The 18,872-nt window shown below is 40.9% G+C and overlaps 1 protein-coding gene across 3 annotated transcripts; it reads left to right on the forward strand.

Annotated features, from left to right (window-relative positions):
• The first annotated feature begins 144 nt into the window (after positions 1-144).
• Positions 145-15,654, forward strand: arfip1 (ADP-ribosylation factor interacting protein 1 (arfaptin 1)). Of its 3 annotated transcripts, XM_026171504.1 has the most exons (10): positions 145-402; positions 1,734-2,086; positions 6,286-6,387; positions 8,597-8,705; positions 9,276-9,377; positions 10,131-10,243; positions 10,476-10,697; positions 12,858-13,015; positions 13,433-13,607; positions 13,697-15,654. In XM_026171504.1, the coding sequence occupies exons 2-10, from the start codon at positions 1,736-1,738 to the stop codon at positions 13,850-13,852; spliced, it is 1,488 nt and encodes a 495-aa protein (XP_026027289.1). In that variant the 5' UTR covers positions 145-402; positions 1,734-1,735; the 3' UTR covers positions 13,853-15,654. The 3 variants fall into 3 exon arrangements, with proteins under 3 accessions (XP_026027289.1, XP_026027287.1, XP_026027288.1); XM_026171502.1 differs by lacking the exon at positions 9,276-9,377 and having other exon boundaries at positions 153-402; positions 13,697-15,442; XM_026171503.1 differs by lacking the exons at positions 1,734-2,086; positions 9,276-9,377 and having other exon boundaries at positions 153-402; positions 13,697-15,442.
• Positions 15,655-18,872: the final 3,218 nt, after the last annotated feature.

Below are 18,872 nucleotides of genomic sequence, written 5' to 3' on the forward strand. Positions count from 1 at the left end.
ATCGGTCTTCTTCTTATCTTATCCTTTTGCCTTAGATTATATGTCTGTACTCGGATCTAAAATAGATAATAAACGTATTACAAGCATCCGACACAAACTGCAAACAACACATTTTAACAGCAGGGGGAGAGCGCATCCCGCAAATGGTGTAGTTTGCTTCAGCTGACAGCAGAGGCCCAGCAGAGTGGAACAGTCTTTCCGGGCAGTCAAACAGCGAGTCTGGCGTCTTTGCCGGGAGCGAAAGACAGCCGATGATAAACTGCTAGTACATCTATATGCACCGTCTGCGTTAACAGCCCTTTGCGCTAAAACATCCAGTGCGGCCCGGTGCTGAGGATTTCAATAAGCATCTACAACGGCTAACGGGGCACAGCTAAAACAGTTAGCCGCATCCGCACACAGGTAACGTGAACTAAAGTTTTCTTCTTCCCTGTTTAATTGTTGCACGGATGTGCACATCCAGCGAAGCTTGAAGACACTGTCAACTTTAAGTGCTTTCATTGGAAGTTTTTCCTTAGCTGCCTGTCGGCTTGTTAGCTACTTAACGCTAGCTAACTACACGTCAACAGCTGCGATAGATTCACGTTAAGTCAAATTAGTGGGCAGCTCAGAGCTAACCGACTAGCGGGTAAAGCTAGGGAACGGTTTGGTTGATGCATACTTATCACTTTTATTATGTTGCAATCTCAATAAATGAAATGAATTAGCTGCATTATATATTTGGTCTGGCAAGTTTGTTTTTTTTAATCACTTGTGAACAGCCTTGCAGCAAGTCACGTGACTGCACTTCAACAGGTAACCTTGATAAACTCGACTCTGTTCCGGGTAGTACTAGCAGCATCCACGTCGATTTCCACAATGTCATAAAGGCTATAAACCTGACGCGGTTAACATTATGTGAAAGGTGCACTTTGTTTCCGGCAGAGAGCTGAAAATCTGGAAATTATCCAACAGTTCTCTAATGTCGGAGGTAGTTGCTCCAGTATCACAGGTGACAGCTAACAGCCTGTAGACGTACCTGTAGTTTTACAGGTACGCTTTAAAATGCAAGGTAAAATTCAATCGAAATTTACCTTAGAATAAATAATAAATAGAACTGTAAAATCCTGTTGTGAGTTCTGGTTAGGGATTGGATTACACAGCTGCTCCTGAGTGTAGTTTAAAAATGGTGTCTATATGTGAGCCACTTCACTTTCCTGTTGTGCAAGTGCTTTCATCAATAACAGAACCCCAGTTTGTGCCTCTCACATGCATTCGACTCAAAGTTCAAACATGGCCATTCGATAGACACATTAATGTGCTGGAACTGTAGGACATACACCACAATTACAATTGGTCTTTACATGTGCCTGATAGGCAGACTATTCAGAGGTCTGGACTGGGGCAGATAAGGAAGTATAGTACATGGATGTGCTGTAGGCGTGGCCCAGAGTATGTATTGTGCAGCCTCAAATCCCACTACTCGTTTAAACAATGTGAATTTAAACGATTCTTACTTTGTACAAAAACATGACTTTGTATAAAGTTAGGAAACCGTTATTGTGATTCCCTGGTGTCGTATTTAATAAAAAGTAATCACTCAGTGAGATACAGATACACAAAGAAGACCATGAGAAGTCCTAAAATACCTTACAAGCAGCAGTTAACTAATTTCCCTTTGTTAGTAGGGGCACTATAAGCAGTCAGCCAGCTTCGTGGGACTTTTTCATACTTGCCTGTCTGTCTGTTTCCAGGTATGTCTGAAGTTAGTCTTGAGGCAGAGTCGGGGAAGACCTCATCCGAGGAGCCTCAGATGGATTGTGAGGAGGATGGCAAAGCAGAGGAGAGTTTGAGCAAGGAGTTAAAGCAGGAGAGCGTAGACAGCAGCAGTGTCAGGGAGGACGATGTGATGTACGACATTGACATTAACAGTGATGAAGAGAATGCAGAAAGCAGTAACAGGAAGGGACAGAAGCCACATGATGAGGGCATTCAGAGCGAGACTTTGGCGTCTGGTCGTGTAGCCGATAGGGGACACGAGACGAAACGCAGCATTGAAACGGCTGAAACACCACAGGAAAGCGGAGATACTCACACTGAAACAAAGGTGACATTTACCTTCACTCTGAACAATCGACCTGTCCTGGCACTTCCTCTCTGCTCTCGCTCATGTTGCCATTTTGTCCTTGATTTGCTGTTGCGGTGGCGGTATTCTTCCTATATAATCAGGTTAAATATTGTTGCGGAGCTTTATTAGAAGTAATCCAAAACAAGAAACTGCGTTATTGTGTAGAGTGATTGTGTTTGTTTCCCTCTTTTTACGTTTGCTTTGTTTCATCTTCCACTTGCTTTGCAGGAGCTACAAATTAGCTGGTTTTCTCTCTGTTGGTGGTGCGCTTGGTTTTCTCACTAGTTACCAAGTGTTGCTTTGTAATGTGTTTGAGGATCATCAAAGCCTCGTGCACTCTGCTCTTTTGGCTTACAGCAAAGTGATTGCTAAGAAAAGAAATGAATTTCTGTTTATTACTTTGTATTATTGCAAATATACATGTGTTACAAAGTGCTGATTTGTCATGGTTATCCCCTGCTGGCTGGTAAGTATGAATCTATGCATATTTTGCCTTATTTAGATTAACTGTTAACTGAAGGTTAATGTGCGAATGACACAGTTTCCTCCACTTTTTTTGCTAAGTTGGGCATTCTTACATCTCTTGAGTTCTGCACATGCCGGTCACATGGTTGGCTAGAGAGATTTGGAGTCCTGACTGAACGTTCACAGGCAATCCCACATTTATTGTTTCTGGAATGTGACTCCTTAGGTTGTTGTTTTGTGTTCAGTTTCAGGCTCAGCACCAGCATTGAATGTGGCATCCCAAGAATTTCATATCAGAAATTTTAATTGTTCTTCCCATTTTCCTTTAGTCACCCTGCATACTTTTGACGTAGACACATTTCAGGTTTTGCTTATTTATTTTTTTGGTGGTGGGGTGTTTTTGTTTGCAGTTTGAGCACAACATTGCGCAACGCTAATGTGTCACGTTCATCTGTAGTTTGCAAGACGCCATTAGCTGACACAGCTAATTGGACAGTAAGCTTATTGTTATTATCCATCCCTCCCTCTTACATCATCTTGATCTGAATCCAGGTTACTGAACCGTAGGGAATGGCAACCTATGACATGCCATACCTTGTCCATTTGCACGCCTGACTCATTTGCAGCCAGTGGAATAACACTGTTAGCCAGTTTTTCTGCAGACTGTGGGTGTGATCATTTTTGCCTCAAGGCCCCTGATAATTTGTTGTTCTGTGAATCGTCTCTTTATGTTTTGTTTTGGGGGTTTTTGTTGGGATTTTTTGGATAAAAAGAGTCATTAATATGGATGCATGGACAGCTAGAATTTGCTGCTAAAAGCACCAATAACAGAACTAGTCAGCAAATTTATTTACACATGTTCTTGTTCTCTGTTTGTTATGGGAGATGTACCTTTTTCAGGCAAATGGTTTGAACCTGAGTGGAGCCAGTCTTACCTGCAGCTGGTAGTTGGATAAGCAGAGCAGTGCTTATCTGTGCTGCCTGCCTGCCTGCAGGTTTCCTATGGCCTTTAAGTATTAATGTGCCAATCACATGGTGCAGCCAGCAAAGCAGTGTCTTTATCGCCCATCCCATCCTGTTTTTAATGTGTTATACTGTGGATCAATAAGTGAAGCAGACGATTCTGTTTTTGATCAACTATTTTGATTTCCATTCACTCAAACACACTAAACTATTTTACATCAAGTGTTCCCCTTGAGACAAAATGTGATCAAAGCAAAATGCCAAATCTATGGCTTTGCAAAGTATTTGAAAATGGTATAAAGTGGTTTACACACCATAGCTGTTGTAAGTAAAAATGGCTCACTGCAGCTTCCAGTATATCTTATTTAGTTGCATTACAAGCTGCAGTCGAATTCACAAGTCATAATTAGAGCTGGAAGTTCTCACAGGTGATGGTATATGTTAGAGTGAAACCTGAGCCATGAAGTTCAGACAGTTGGCACTAGTCCTTTGGTTATGATTGTGTCAAAGCACAGACCTGAGGGCAGAAGGTGTGCAGAGGATGTTGGGTTCTATCATTCTCAAACAGAAGAAGTTTGGAAACACCAAGAGTCTTTGTAAAAACGGGTCAAAAGAAGTAATTATAGACAGAGGGCCTCAGTCGAACAGGTATCCAAGAATCCAGTCTAGTCTGTTTTGGTCCATTGTGAACGACGTTCGAATAGAGGGGGGAAAATGGTGTAGCAGTCACCGATCGAGCCTGCTGGGAGACGCATACCGGTAAGCAGATCTTAACAAGGAGAAGCAAAATCCTCTGTCCTGAGGAACCAAAGAGGGAAATATCTACCCACAATTCCTAAAGACGTGTGTGGAGAAAAACCTGACACTGACCACCACCTCATTATTACGACCCCTATGCTGAAACGTGGTGGTGGCGGCATCATGCTGTGGGAATACTTTGAAGCAACAGGCCCTTGCAGATGTATGCAGATAATGTAGTGCAAGCCTGGATTGAATTTATTTCTCAGGATCTCAGGCTGTGTTCAAAGTTTATATTTCATGAACACAATGCCCTGGTGAGAAAACACAGGAGTGGCTTTGGCTGTTGCGACCTAGCTAGAGTCCAGACCAGAATCTCTGAAGAGACCTGAAAATGGCTGTGTGTCCAAAAACACGTGCCAAGTTTGTAGGATGACTTTCAAATAGTGTTGAGGCTATAGTGGCTCCCAGATACCCTGTCATGGGATATTTCAGTGTTATATTTTTTGATAAATGTACCAAACATTCCCTTTCTTATTGTGAAGTATTGTGTGTGTGGGTTGATGAGAGGGAAAATGCTGTAGGGGTCAATATAAACTTACCGTTGTGTTCTCACAGTGAAACCACTCAGCCTGTTAAGACAGGAACCGGCTCCTCTTACCAGCTGATCTGGATACTACTTGCATTATTTAGAAAGGGGTCAAGATTCATAAATAAAATATCTTGCTCAAAGATGCAAATTCCCCTGTACTGATTATAAAAACACCTCACTTTAAATGCTTTTTTCCCCCACACACTAACATTCACAGGCCTCATAAAAGCTTCCATACAGAATGTCATAGTGATTAGGTCAGTGTCCCAGTTTTCAGGTCCACAGTGATTAGGCCATAAAAAAGTACTAAAACTAGCACAGCTGTATCTTCATCCTCCAACTGCAGGCAGATTATTATAGCTTAAACCAAAGTGATGTGGCCATAAACTGTCTCCACCCTGCGGTTTGCTCCGAGGTTGAGCTAAACAAGCCAATGTGTCACTGCATCATGATTAAGGCTACGATTTCTATTTTTCATGGCGAATAAAATGAGGACTGCCACATGATTATTGTGAGAATTGAGTTTTGTTCGATGCTTATTCCGGCTGGATAGGGTGAGCTAATGCTCACGTGGACATAGCCACAAAATTTGGGTATTGTCTGTTTAAGGCATTGCAGTGGCAGATATTAGGAGATGTGGAAGGCCACTGATGATGCATTCTATTCTGTGTAGCTTTAAGAAGTAATGTTGTGAAATAGGGGAGTGTGGAAAGCTGATGCCGGTTGTTGTTGCACAAAAACTTCATATCCTGATCGGTGCTGAAATCAATCAAAGCAACGATCTTAAATCTAATCGTAAATGAAATCTTTTCATCCTGTCTTGATAATCAGTGAAGAAAACTGTGAGAGGAGGATGGGTTGATCAGTGTCGTGGTGATGCAGCATGGTTTAGGTATGTTAATGTAGAATAGTCAAACTGACCATGTTAAGTATTTGTTGAGGTTAAATATTAAAAAAGCAGTTTAATAGTCAAATTGTTATTTATATGTCACTGAATGTGAACAAAAGTGCTTAAGTTACAGAAAAAACCCCACTAAACTTCACTTGAAACTCTTACAACTATATAACCTGCAACAACTGCTGTGTTCTTGGATCTTGGCTATGAGTACATACAATCACAAAATGAACATGCTGTTGGCCATTTAGACTATAACGCACTTGGAAGATGTTTACTTAAAATTATAAATCCAGTGAGAAATAGGGGGATTTTTTTTTTCTTCCTATTGACTTCTGTATATTAAACTTATTTTCAACCAGATGATGAGTCGCCCCCTGCTGCCCATTTGAAGGACGCAGCTCCTCAGCACTAGCTTAATTTTAAGCCCTCGACGATGCCTCTCTTATTTACAGTCTATGATATCCAGTCTCCTCTTTTTTTCCTTGAGAAATAACCTGCTTCATTTAACCATCCTTATTGCAGGAGAGCACAATGGCCGAGGAGTCCCACAGAAGCACAGCGGCGGAGATCCCCGTCACCAGCAATGGAGAACTAGAACAGAGCCCCGAGTCTGTATTCAGCAGGGTAAGAGATGAGCTTAGTTTCATTAAACCTTAAAAACTGTGCAAATATCTATGAAGAGTATGTGTCACAAAACAAGGGAAACTTGTATAAAGGGATGTATTTGCTATTTTTAACAACTGATATTTAGTTTGCCACGATTTCTAAAAAAGAGCATCAACTGTACACTTTGGAGCAGCTCTAAGTGGCAGATGTTTGAGGGTAAATTAATTTAAGGCAGTCAAGCAGTGATGTAATGGTACAGTAAAGAAAAGCACTTTCCACCAATCACATACAGACCCCAGACACATTTCTTTCTCATCAGTCTGAGAGTTGGCAGTGGTTCCAGCTGATTGCTCCTTATAGCTCACAGTCACACTGCCAAGTCTGTTCAGCTCACAGACAGTATAAAACATGGACATAGCTACCGTCATGTCACCTGCGGTTCTCTGAAGTTCTGTTTTGAAACCTCAAACGAGTGTTTTCTCAGTTACCGTCTTGGTCGCGAGACATCAGATGTGGCGAGATGGGGCGGGTCTGGCAGTGAAACCACTTCGTCATTGGCTAATAACTTATGATTGACAAGCCCATGAGCGAGCAGAAAATACCCCAGCTAATCTTCTTTTTCACATATAATATGACCAAGTTTAACAATTTTATTTTTTTTTAGTCAGTGTGACACAAGAATGAGTGACTAACGAGTGAGTTCAGTAACAAAGTGTTTAGAGTTTGGGAAAGAGAGCCATTTTCCCATAGACTTCTATAGGACTGGAAGTCTTTTTGCAACCACAGCTATCGCCATCTGGTGGTCTTCAGATAGAGTGCAAGTTTTTAAGCACTTCAACGTTGGCCTTTTTCCAGTCAGACAGCTGTGTTCAGATTTTTTTTTTTTTTTTTTTTTAACTGTCTATGGTGTAACCACAAGCATGTGTGGAACTTTAAAATGTTTAATCCTGATAAAATAACTTGCTGAGGCAGGAACTGATAAATTACCGGAAGGTTCTTACCTGGTTTCATCTGACTTGATTTAACTTGAATGTGAATGGAGGAATGAAATAAATATTCTTATATTACTTATTCGTAAAATGATAAAAACGTTTGATACATGTGTTCCATGCCACTTGAATCCTGCTGTGATAAATCAATGTAGAGCCTGCAGCGTCTACACAAGTGGCCAAGTCCTTTGTTAGTGTGTGACAAGTATTAAGCGGGATAGCCAGATATCTGGGGAGGTGCATGTCAGGTCGCACCATATGGCTTCATATACCTATAGTGTAGATCAGGGGTCTCCAGCTCCAGTCTTCGAGAGCTACTGTCCTTGACAGCTGAATCAAATGGTTGAATTACCTCTTCAGCATGCCATCAAGTTTGGCAAAGTCCTGGTAATGAGCCATTCACTTGATTCAGGTCTGCTGGAACAAGGATGCATCTAAAAGCTGCAGCACAGTAGCTCTTGAGGATTGGAGCTGGAGACTTGTGGTGTAGATGGTGATAGTCATGGAGGGAGTGGTCCTTTTGATTGGCTCTCGCTTTAGGAAGGCCTCAATATGTGTAATGGTGACAGGAAAACCATAACGCTCCATGTTTGTTTGTTTGTTTTTTTTGTTTGTTTGTTTTTTTATGGTCATGGTTGCTGGTGACCACATGGTCATAACTCTCCTGAACTTAAACACAACGATTCAGTGCTGAACGAGATGAATTGATCCTAGGCACGGCTGTTCGAGCTTTCTTGAGTGTGAGGTTAATTTGTTAGGAGTGGTGAATGTTTCACAAATTGTTGCGTGCCACCCTGTGTGTCTGCACTGTTAGTGGGCAAAAATATATTACATTAAAACTTTAGATGGTATAAAAGATTTAAACAGCTTGATAAACCACAGTGGAGGTTTTCTCTCTTCTCGACCATAGCTGTATTTCAAAAGTGACTCATAAATTTAGCTTCACTAAATCAGTTGTTAATGTGCGCACCCATAAGACCTTCTTCTGATTAAGCCTTTGGGGACACCCACCAATCATCTGTAGCTTCCACGCAAAGACTTCCTGTTCTGCTTGCTTGTCAGGAAGGCAACTAAAAGATGCTTAGAGAGAGCTAAACTGTTATCAGGGGATAACTGTAGGTTTCAGACTACAGAAGGAAGCTTCCAGTCCCTAAGAAATCAAGTCCAGATATGTTTTTATGTTTGTGTCTGTCAGGTCTACTTAAACTATTTTATCTTTGTTTTGTTTCCTCCCGTAGGACTCTTATCCCAGTGGCCCAGGGGCCATAAACCTTTCAGAGACTTGTGTCACATCAAGCAACTTTGCCTCAACCACGGAGGGCATCATTGAATCAGGACCATACAAAGGTGAGCCGTACTCTCCCCAGTTTTACGCCTGTTGCTTTGTGGACAGTTTCCTCACTATTCAGAGGTTTTATGAAGCAGCATCTCTGTCAGTGTGTTGTCAGGCTTTGTCAGCTTGTTACATTATTGGATTTTATTTGCAACATTCTGAGTTTACAAACCACCCATCTGTCCATGTTCCCACTGCCCCACTTTTGTTTTTGTTTTTTTTTTTAATCTCTCTGAAATATAAAAGGTAGAAATTTGAATTTCTAAAGCTGGACATCTAATTGAATTTAATGAGTTTGCTGTGATCTTCACATCGTATCGCCCCGTCTGCGTTTTATCATCATGTCCTTGTTACAAATGCAAATAAAAATCTCCCCATAGTGCGTAGAGCTGCTAGAGCCCATTCACCGCCATGTTGCCATGGCTATTTTCCATGTTATTTACACTGGCTGAGGTAGGCTTTTGTTCACAAGCACGTGAGCTTGGGGGGGGGGGGGGGCACAGGAAATAAACACCAGTGAGAAAGTCCCCCTTATACTTGTGCTGGAAAAAAGGTAACGCACTAATGATAACTCTATCTCCCAGGGTCAGCAAGCCTGCCCGCATCTCCCGTGTCACCTGTAGCTCCCAGCTCGGCTGTTGCCAGCCGCCTGGCGCGCTCTTCCAGCGATAGTCAGGCTGAGAAAGGTACCTCGAAGCGATGGTGTATGAATCAGATGAAGCAACACCATTTTCTACGCAAAATTAACCACAATCTACTTTACCGCCTTTGGTTCTCACCAGGTCCTTACCTGCTCTTTATTCCTACAGGCTGTGCTTCGTTGCAAATCAAACCTTTCCTCTCCCTTCCTGTTTGTTGGCTCTTCAAACTTTGCCTTTGCATAAGACCAGGCTAACATAAGTAGTGTTATGCTTTGCACTGGCAATCGGTGAGCATTTAAATACCCTTTAGAGTCCTTTTACTGAGGTCTACATGTCAGAATGTCTAGATTTAACTTCTTGATACCTTTACATTTGCTTGGCTTGGAGAAAAAAACTGCCTGCAAATTTAATCTCAGTGGGTTTTCCTGCATGCAGCCTTTGTCCTCGCGTAATGTGGCACCCGGCATGTCTTTATGGAGCCTCAAAGCTGCCATCATGTTTTTGAAAGGCGGTCAGATGAGAGAAAATGGAATAAATCAAAACGTTCTTCACTGCTTTGACATTTGATTTTAAAACTATCACTTAAAGCTACTGTAGCTGACCTTTTTTTTTACCTTCAGATGATGACCACCTTCTACAGTTTCATCAGCTCTGGAGCTCCGTATCTTTCAGCATTTCTCTAGACCCAAAACAAAATGAAGCTCCTGTCATTTACAATATTTTAATGCTGTAGAGTTAATTTCAGCTGGGCTGTTCATAGATATCACTTTGCTAAGTGAATAACTTTCAACTCTCCAGGCTCGATGACAGCACAGCCAAAGAGCGGAGCGGTGGTGCTTTCAGAAGACTTAAAGAATCCAGCGATGGAAAAACTGGACTTAGTGAGGAAGTGGAGCATCAACACATATAAAGTAAACCTCTCTTTAATTGATTTATTATTATGTCCTTTTTCTAACCTCCTGCTTCTTCTTCTTCCATTTGTAAACTGGGATGTTAGGAGAGTGATCGACATTCTGTCACTTTAGACGTTATTGTGACTCCACTCTTAAGTAGAAACTCCCAGCTGTCCCTGTTCTTATGTTTAAATTTCTGTTTCTCTATTATTTGCTTGTTTTGTTTCAACAATCCTCCTGTCCTCCACAGTGTACCCGGCAGATCCTGTCAGAAAAGCTGGGTCGCGGCTCGCGGACCGTGGACCTGGAGCTAGAGGCCCAAATCGAAGTCCTCCGTGACAACAAGAGAAAGTACCAGCATGTGATCAAGCTGGCTCAGATGCTGGCCAGTCAGCTCTCCCAGATCATGCAGACACAGAGGCAGCTGGGAGATGCCTTCGCCGACCTCAGCCTCAAGACACCGGAACTCCACGTGAGTCCCCATAAAATCTGAAAACCGCCAGACTGGATTTAATACAGTTTAAAAAAAAAAAAAAAAAAAATCCTACAGAAGCTATTGGCTTGTGATCCGTCTGAGGGCTCTGAGCTTTCTTTGGGTTTTTGAGGTATGTCAAACATGAAGCCAAAATTTTCAGTGTCGTGAAGGTGGTTCTGCTTCAGAGTGTCTAGATCACCATAGCAGCTCATGCTCAACATATAACCTTGTCCAGAGGTTATGAGTTTAATTTTAAAGATGCTTTCAGTACACAAGCAGATTGGTTTTGCGTGTGTGATTTTAATTAATTTGTTTTTTTTTAAATGAATATCTGCTATGAGTGAGATATAGATCATCTAGAGCCATATTTTACTGACATCACAATAAGTCCTTCTGTGACGTTACAGCAGCACAACCTGTCTATGTTGCATTGGCGCTGTAATTTGCATGTCTTCAGTGAGGCAGGAAAGCCATTAATATGTTTTTCTGCTTGCTCCTCCTATCCTGCTGCGTCTGTTTTGTATTGTTGAATCTGCAGCTTATAAAACACTGATCAGAAAACTTGATCGGCAAGATTGGATCCCATTTCACTTTGATCTGGTCTCTTTCAGAACGCTATGGGACAGCGTCAGACCTGATATGAACTGAGTAGCCTTTAATTTTCATGCCATTTTTTTGTATGAAGTTTGAAGCTCTGATGATTAGAGATCCAGTTAGAAGTAAACAGTAGCAGTGGGCAGTAAAGGTTTTCTGCAGCAGTACTGTTGCTTTCTTGAAATATTTATTTATTCATTCATTCATTTATTTATTTTCTATAGACCTTGATCAGCCATTATCCTCTTATGTCCTTTTGTGCAGAAGTACAAAAACACATCAAATGTCCGCTGCATTAGAGACTAAGTTAACAAAGAGAGGTTTTATTCTTTTAGGTCATATTTGTTGTTTTACTTTCTAGTATTTAGAGGAATCTTATGTGACAGCATGCACACATTAGTTAACCTCCTAAGACCCAAACTCTTCCACGGCATGCATTTTTAGTTTCTCTTCGATATTTGGGCATATTGGGACCAGATGAAAGTAAAAACAAAGAATTACCAGGTTTTTTTTTTTTGGTTTTTTTTTAAACCTATATTTTTGTTTCTAAGAAAAATGAGAGCCACATGTGAGGATATTTGTTTAAAATTTCGATAGAACAGTAGCAGTATAATGTCCTCATAAGTGGATATCAGGTGCTTGTGGAGCAAAATTGAGTATTTTGGTCTAAATAACCCAAAATGTGATGTCCAAATATGTGGATGCCAGGTCCTAGGACATAGGTGTCAAACTCTGGCCCGCGGGCCAAATTTGGGCAGCCTAATTACATTTGGCCCGCGAAGCCATACCAAATTACTATTAGAGCTGGCCTACTGGTATTATACAGCTAATATATATATTGTTTAGTATTAAGCTTTGCTTGTTCCATATTCAGGTTTTCAGCAAAACGTGTTTGAGTCCATAAGAAAAGATTCATTCTTATATCTGGAGGAATAAATATATTTCAATAAATATTAACGTTATCCCGCGACTTTGTTCCAGTTTTGAATTTTGGCCCACTGTGTATTTGAGTTTGACACCCCTGTCCTGGGAGGTTAAGAGTTGTCCACCATTATTAGATGTGATACACTGGTTGCTAGGGAACAATGTGTATTCCCTCGACTGAAACCAGTGCTTCTTTTTTCAGGTTGCTTTCAGTCACTGGTTGAAATCGGTAGCAAAGAAGTTGGTTGTTTGCCAGCAGTTTGCCACAGCTGAATTTAGCTTTTACCCCTCAGCCCTAAAAGGCTGAGGGTTATTGCCGCACCGCCGCGTGGGCGGCGTGGAAACCTAAGTTGGTGAATGCGTGAAGCTTGTTGTATTTAGTTATGGTGGTGATAATTCATCTTTAGAGGCTGCAGTTTGGGGTCATTTGAAAAAAGTGAAATCAGAGCTCTTTATTGCATTGTGTAATGCTGAACTTTAATTAAGTTAATTGAACTTTCACGATGCCTTAAGTCTGCATTTTTCAAAATAAGTTTGTGTGTTAGTCAATTAAATTTGTGGAAGGTCACAGCTTAAACCCGTGTGTTTAAATTTTAATTTGGTGCAATAAACACAAATAATTGTGCCTGTTCTTTTCAGGAGGAGTTTGGATACAACGCTGAAACCCAAAAGCTGTTGTCCAAAAACGGAGAGACGCTGCTGGCTGCCATCAACTTCTTCATCTCCAGTGTGAACACGCTCGTGGACAAAACAATCGAAGACACCATGATCAATATCAAACAGTATGAAGCTGCAAGGTAATGTGCACACAGGCTTAGTTCTACTTCTGCACCAAACAGACTTTTATTTAATTGTGAGACACAAGGCTTTGGCTGGATGCCCACGGAAACGTCTTTCTCTAAAGTTCAGACATATAAGTTGTTGTGTTTAATTTGATGAATTACCATTTTAATTAAATTGAACAGTTTTAATTGTGGACAAATTGAATTGTGTTTAAGCTGCTGCCGGAGATTCAGGTTGTTGAGGTTGCGGAAAAACAGACTCAAGGACAGCTTTTACATCAGGGCAATATTTAATAATAAATTTACGATGCACTAATGTAAAACTTTTTTATCTATTTATTTATTTATTTATTTTTGTACAAAAATTATTGTTGATTCAGTTGACGCAGTTTGCGTTTTTCTGATGCGGTTTATATATTTAAACACTCCTAGGGTTGAGTATGATGCATACCGTACAGATCTGGAGGAGCTGAATCTGGGGCCGCGTGACGCCAACACCGTGCCGAAGATCGAGGTGTCTCAGCAGCAGTTCCAGACCTACCGCGAGAAATACGAGAGGATGCGAAACGACGTCTCCGTTAAGCTGAAGTTCCTGGAGGAGAACAAGGTTGGTTAGGTGCTAGCTCGCTCTACATATCACTGCCCACGTGTTAACTTTCAGCTAATTGTGTCGCTTTTTTGCTCCTCTTGTCTCAGGTGAAAGTTCTGCATAATCAGCTCATCCTGTTCCACAATGCCATCGCTGCATACTATGCTGGAAATCAACAGCAGCTGGAACAGACACTCAAGCAGTTCCACATCAAGTTGAAAATGCCAGGCGAGGACAGTCCATCTTGGCTGGAAGAGCACTAATCATTCCTTTTCGGCTCCATTTGACAGGACATGTCAAATTTACAGAGAAACTACAGGAGCTTTCTTCCCTCTTTAATGCTATTCTCGCTGCTTTTCGAACTTTGAGAACTGTAAATGAAAATAATGCAAAAACGAAAAAAAAAAACCTCCCACATTCCATTTGTCTTTGTTAAATCGTTTTCCTTCTTCTTGGTTATTTCACATCATTGAAACACGCACTTTTGCACTGTTTGACAGATGTGTCAAACAGATGTTGCTGCAGTAAACGCGTTTGGAAACTCTACATGGCCTTTTGTATTCCAGCGTATGATTGTTGTATCCCAGCACAGTGGACATGTTGGCTTTGTAAAGTGGGGCAGCTATGGGATCAAAACAACTGCCGTTTTACTCACATTCTTTATACTGCTCTTATCAGCCGATGAATGCTTTGCAAAAGATAAGCAGGAAGCTTTTTTTTTTTTTTTTTTTAAATGCAAATCCTTTAATGAATTGATCAATTTTACTCACAAACTCTGATTAAAGTGGTAGTTTGATATTTTGGGAATTTGCTTTCTTGCCGAGGCTCATGTAAGATCTGCTCTGTCCTCTCAGTTTAAAGCCAGCAGCCGGTTAGCTTAGGATAAAAACTAGACACGAGGGTAGCTTTACTCTTTCCACCGGTTAGAAAGGAACCTGCCTCCTAATACCTCTAAAGTTCATGAATACAGAAAGCCAAAGTGTATGAAATCAAGGTGTGCTTGTGCAGAGGTAAAACCAGGCAGCCATGTTTCTGATTGTGAATTTTATGCTAAGCTACTGTAACTGACTTCTTCCTCTGGATGAGCTAGATGGCTGTCCATCCCCACATTTGTGCAAAAACCAAAGTTTTCCCAAATGTTTGAAACACTCCGTGCAAAGAGATGGCAGTTCAGATGACCTTTACACAATCCCTCTGTTTTTAGGACTTCTGGGGGTTTTATTGTTGTTGTTTTGTCTACATTTAGGGCTCGCGGTTGAATGGGTAAAAGTGTTGATAAAATGAAGGATCAGCCTTATGTGAATAGATGTGCCTTGATTTCTTGAATTGGTTCTCCTCAAATCCATGCTGTCTGGTCTTCTTGTTAAAAGCAGGTGCGCTCGCTACCAGTGTTCAGAGAATGGAGCAAACGAGCACCTTCCACCCTCTGAGATGGATCCTGTACAATTTTACACGTTTAAACGCAGCACAAATAAAAGGAAAACTCCAGTACCTTAGTGAAGACGTGCTGTTCTCAAACATACTTATCCATATTGCACACGTGCACATTTCTGAAATTGAGATCAAAAACTTGTTAGAAGTGTGTGACATGTACGTTTTAAACCAAAATGCAATTAACTTGAGAGATATTGTCTTTTGTAAATTTAAACACCAGCATTTTTTTGCATAGGCTGCGTACGGTTTCCTTCGATGGGCTGTGCGAAAGTATGATTATTCCAAAGGGGACGTTCTGTCTGCTAGTGTGGTCCTCACTTTGTGGATTTGTACTTCTCCTGTGGCTCGCTATAGCAGTGTGAGAGCGTGAATCTTGTACAACAATCTGTTCCTTAAAATAGATGGCTATATATTTTTAATCTCTATTTGATTTTTAGTATGACAAAAATGCTGCCCTTTGGCGTTGTTTTCCTAAAGACCTGCATAATGGTGTGCTACTGTGGTAGCACCGTGTCACAGTGGGCATCTACCTTTGTAATAATGAAACATTAACAAATGTTGAGTTAAAAGGATTCTGAATGTTGTGTAACCTTTTTGGGGGGGGGGAAATAAAACATTTTTAAAAAAAGTGTCTCCAGAGTTCAGTGTTGGTGCTGTAATTGGGGGTAATGGTAGTAGCTTGTATAGAAAGTCACCACCAGGGGCCAACAAAGAAAAGCAGGCTACTTTTGACCTGCCGGTGAAAATATATCCTTACGGGTTATTTATGCTTTTCTTTTTCTTTTTTTTCCCCCCACCTTTCCTTTTCACACAGGCTGCTGTGATACATCAGTCTGCAGCCTGCTGCATTCTGACATATGGATTCAGATTGATGTAGTTTACCCAGCAGTTCTAGAGCGTGGAGCCATTTCACTGGGGCTTGTCTGCGTTTACTTAACTCCATGTGCTTTCAGATCCCTCTGTAGGTTTTCACAATGATGAGCCCACCACACCCACAATTATACATTTGGCAGGATCCGGTTAATCCTCAGGGAAAAGCTTTGAGGATGTTCATCACAAAATCAGTGACATGTTTTATCTGCAGGCACAAATGAGGCCTTTCAGTGTCCCATGCCAACAAATGAAGTCTTGGAAATGTTTTCCATTGCTGGGGGGGGGAAGGAATCTCATTCACGTTTTTGACTTTCACAAAGTAGGAACTAATTAATCATTTTAAAATGCATTTTACATAAAAAATAATTTTTAGCTAAACAAAATCTTGGTATTTTGAGAGCATTTGAAATGTGAAACTGTTAAAATAATTGGGAAATTCCTTTAGATTGAATTAAATGGAATAGTGCAGAAGATTCTGGGTTTCAGCTGAGGCCTGACTGTGTGAAGTTTGCACATTCTCCTCGAGTCTGTGTGAGCTCCCGCAGTCTAAACACGCATGTCACATCCACCATAGGGGTGGCTATGACATGCACATCTTACCTATGACTACTGGGACAGGGTCGGGTTGGATGGAAGTTAAATAATGTTGTAATTGTTTGATATCAGATTTATCAAAATATCACCCCCCCCCCCCCCCCCACCCCCCCAAAAAAGAATCTAAATTCAATAACTTATAACAAATTTACAAATTTTAATGTGCCTGCCTCTTTCCACAAATACATAGTCCCATACTAATGAAGTATCTACATTAAAGCACAGGACCTATCGGTGACGTAACGAAGCTAGTAAAATGTTGTGTGGTTCCAACGGTAGCTACGTTTAATTTTACTGAGCGTTATAATAACAGCGTGTCACACAACCTTTGTTTACAGTTTGCAAACTTAAGGAGTTAGGGAATGGCAGGCAGTGGATCAAACCACTGTGAGGTACATATGGGGGAGTCCGCCTTTAAAGAAACTTACACCCCCACCACCACTTCTGAAATACCTGAAATGGGAACCGCTTGTTTAGTAGCTGAAATAACAAATAATTAATGAAGCAAAAAAAAACAAAAAACAAATTGATTGAAATTGAAATGATTAGCTTATTTCTGAAAAGTTTAAGTTAGGTTTCTCAAAATTTCGACTTGCTAAAATAACGCCGATTTTTTTTTTAGGGTAAACTAGCAACATGTTAATTTTTCAAGTTTTTCTTTAGAGAAGATGTGTTGTGTGAAGTGTCTAAAGCAGGGGTCGGCAACCCGAGGCACGCGTGCCACAGTTGACACCCGAAGGGTGGACTGGCCATCGGGCATACCGGGCATTTGGTCTGTGGCCTGATGATTTTTATTTATTTATTTTTTGTAACCGTATAAACAATGAAAGTGGTGGATTGGCCAGATGCTGGTCGGTGTGTAAAAAACTAACTCAGTTGTTTGGTGGTGGCTATGGCGGAGCTTCCACAGATTCAGTAACATTAATAAGTGGTGGAGGCCAGCAGGTGGATGAGAGAAAGGGGAGGCAAGAGGAGAGACCCGAGGCGGCCCCGGTCCGAGTGTCAGGTGAACTGAACTTCAGGTAAGAAGTTATGACCTGCAGTCTATCTGGGTCAGATATAAACCAAGTTTAGGTGGAGTTTATTTTTGTTATGCTGACTTTTTACAGTCAGTTACAATAACTCGTACTGCCTGAGCTAGCATGACAGAGTTTCTATACAGCTGGGTTTGTGCTTTGATGTTACTGATAGTGAACTTTATTTTATTCATAAGGTTAGTAGAGTTGCCAACCGTCAGTAAATTACCTAAATTACGTGTTTGGTGTTGAGCTGAGAAGGGACACAGTTTGTCCCGTACTTCAGCTAGAATGGAAAAAGACACAAAGGTGGATTTATTCTGTTACTCCGCACAGCTGCCTCTTCTTCTCTCATTCTCTCCCCTCTCTCTGCTGTTGCTACTTCAATCATGAAACTGATCAATGATCAGCTGATCGGCTTTTCTCTCTTGTTTGTTTATCGCCTACTTTGCGCCAAAAAGAGGAAACCGCCGGATGTCGCGCTAAACAACAGCAGCACGTTTAAGTTTGATCAGGTGTTGTTAGAATTTAGCTGATGTTTGCTGGAGCCACAGCTGTAAAACCTGCTGGTCATGATGTCGGTTTGGTTATCTGGTGAGAGGGAAACATGAAGATGAAACCAGGAGATGTCCTTACTGAATCATCAGAGCTGAACAGGTGATGGAGAAACAGGTTTACCTTTTAGGTCACATGAATGAGTTGAAGGGTTGGGTTGAATATTAACAAACATGCCATATTGGCCCAGTTTATTTCTCTTATCATTGTTGTGAGGAGACCATAAATAGCATTTGTATTTTCTGTTGTACAGTTCATTTGCTGTCATGGAGTTCTTGTTATGGATAAAAAGTGTATTTTTTTGTTTCAAAACAGCTGATAACTATTCGCTGATAGCTGCCAACATCTGCAAACAAATATAATTCTATAAAGTGGTTCTATATATTGCGTAACTGTTCATATAGAGCGTTATTAAATTTATTGCTAAAGCAATCATATGGCACACTGACTTCTGAGGAAATTTTAAATGGCACTCGTCATCAGAAAGGTTGCCTACCCCTGGTTTAAAGTATTCATAGTGTAAATACAAAAAACAAAAACAAATAAATCATAGGCAGCTAAATAACAAAAGGTTTGAATTAAAGATAGTGTTACAGGTGTGCAGATTGATCCAAATGTTGACAGTATCGATACCAACTTTGGTTTTAAACATGAACTATGAAAAATGTCTCTACCGTTTTTTGTTGACTGTCATGTCTATTTTATTTAAATACCACGCTAAAAACAGAAGCTGAGCCAGAGTTTAGAGACAGGCACCTTTACACTCCAGGTCTCCCCCCGAAAAAAGAAGAAAAAAACACGTTTCAAAATA

Source organism: Astatotilapia calliptera, chromosome 6 (genome assembly GCF_900246225.1).
Source record: "Astatotilapia calliptera chromosome 6, fAstCal1.2, whole genome shotgun sequence".
In the NCBI taxonomy this organism is placed as follows: domain Eukaryota; kingdom Metazoa; phylum Chordata; class Actinopteri; order Cichliformes; family Cichlidae; genus Astatotilapia; species Astatotilapia calliptera.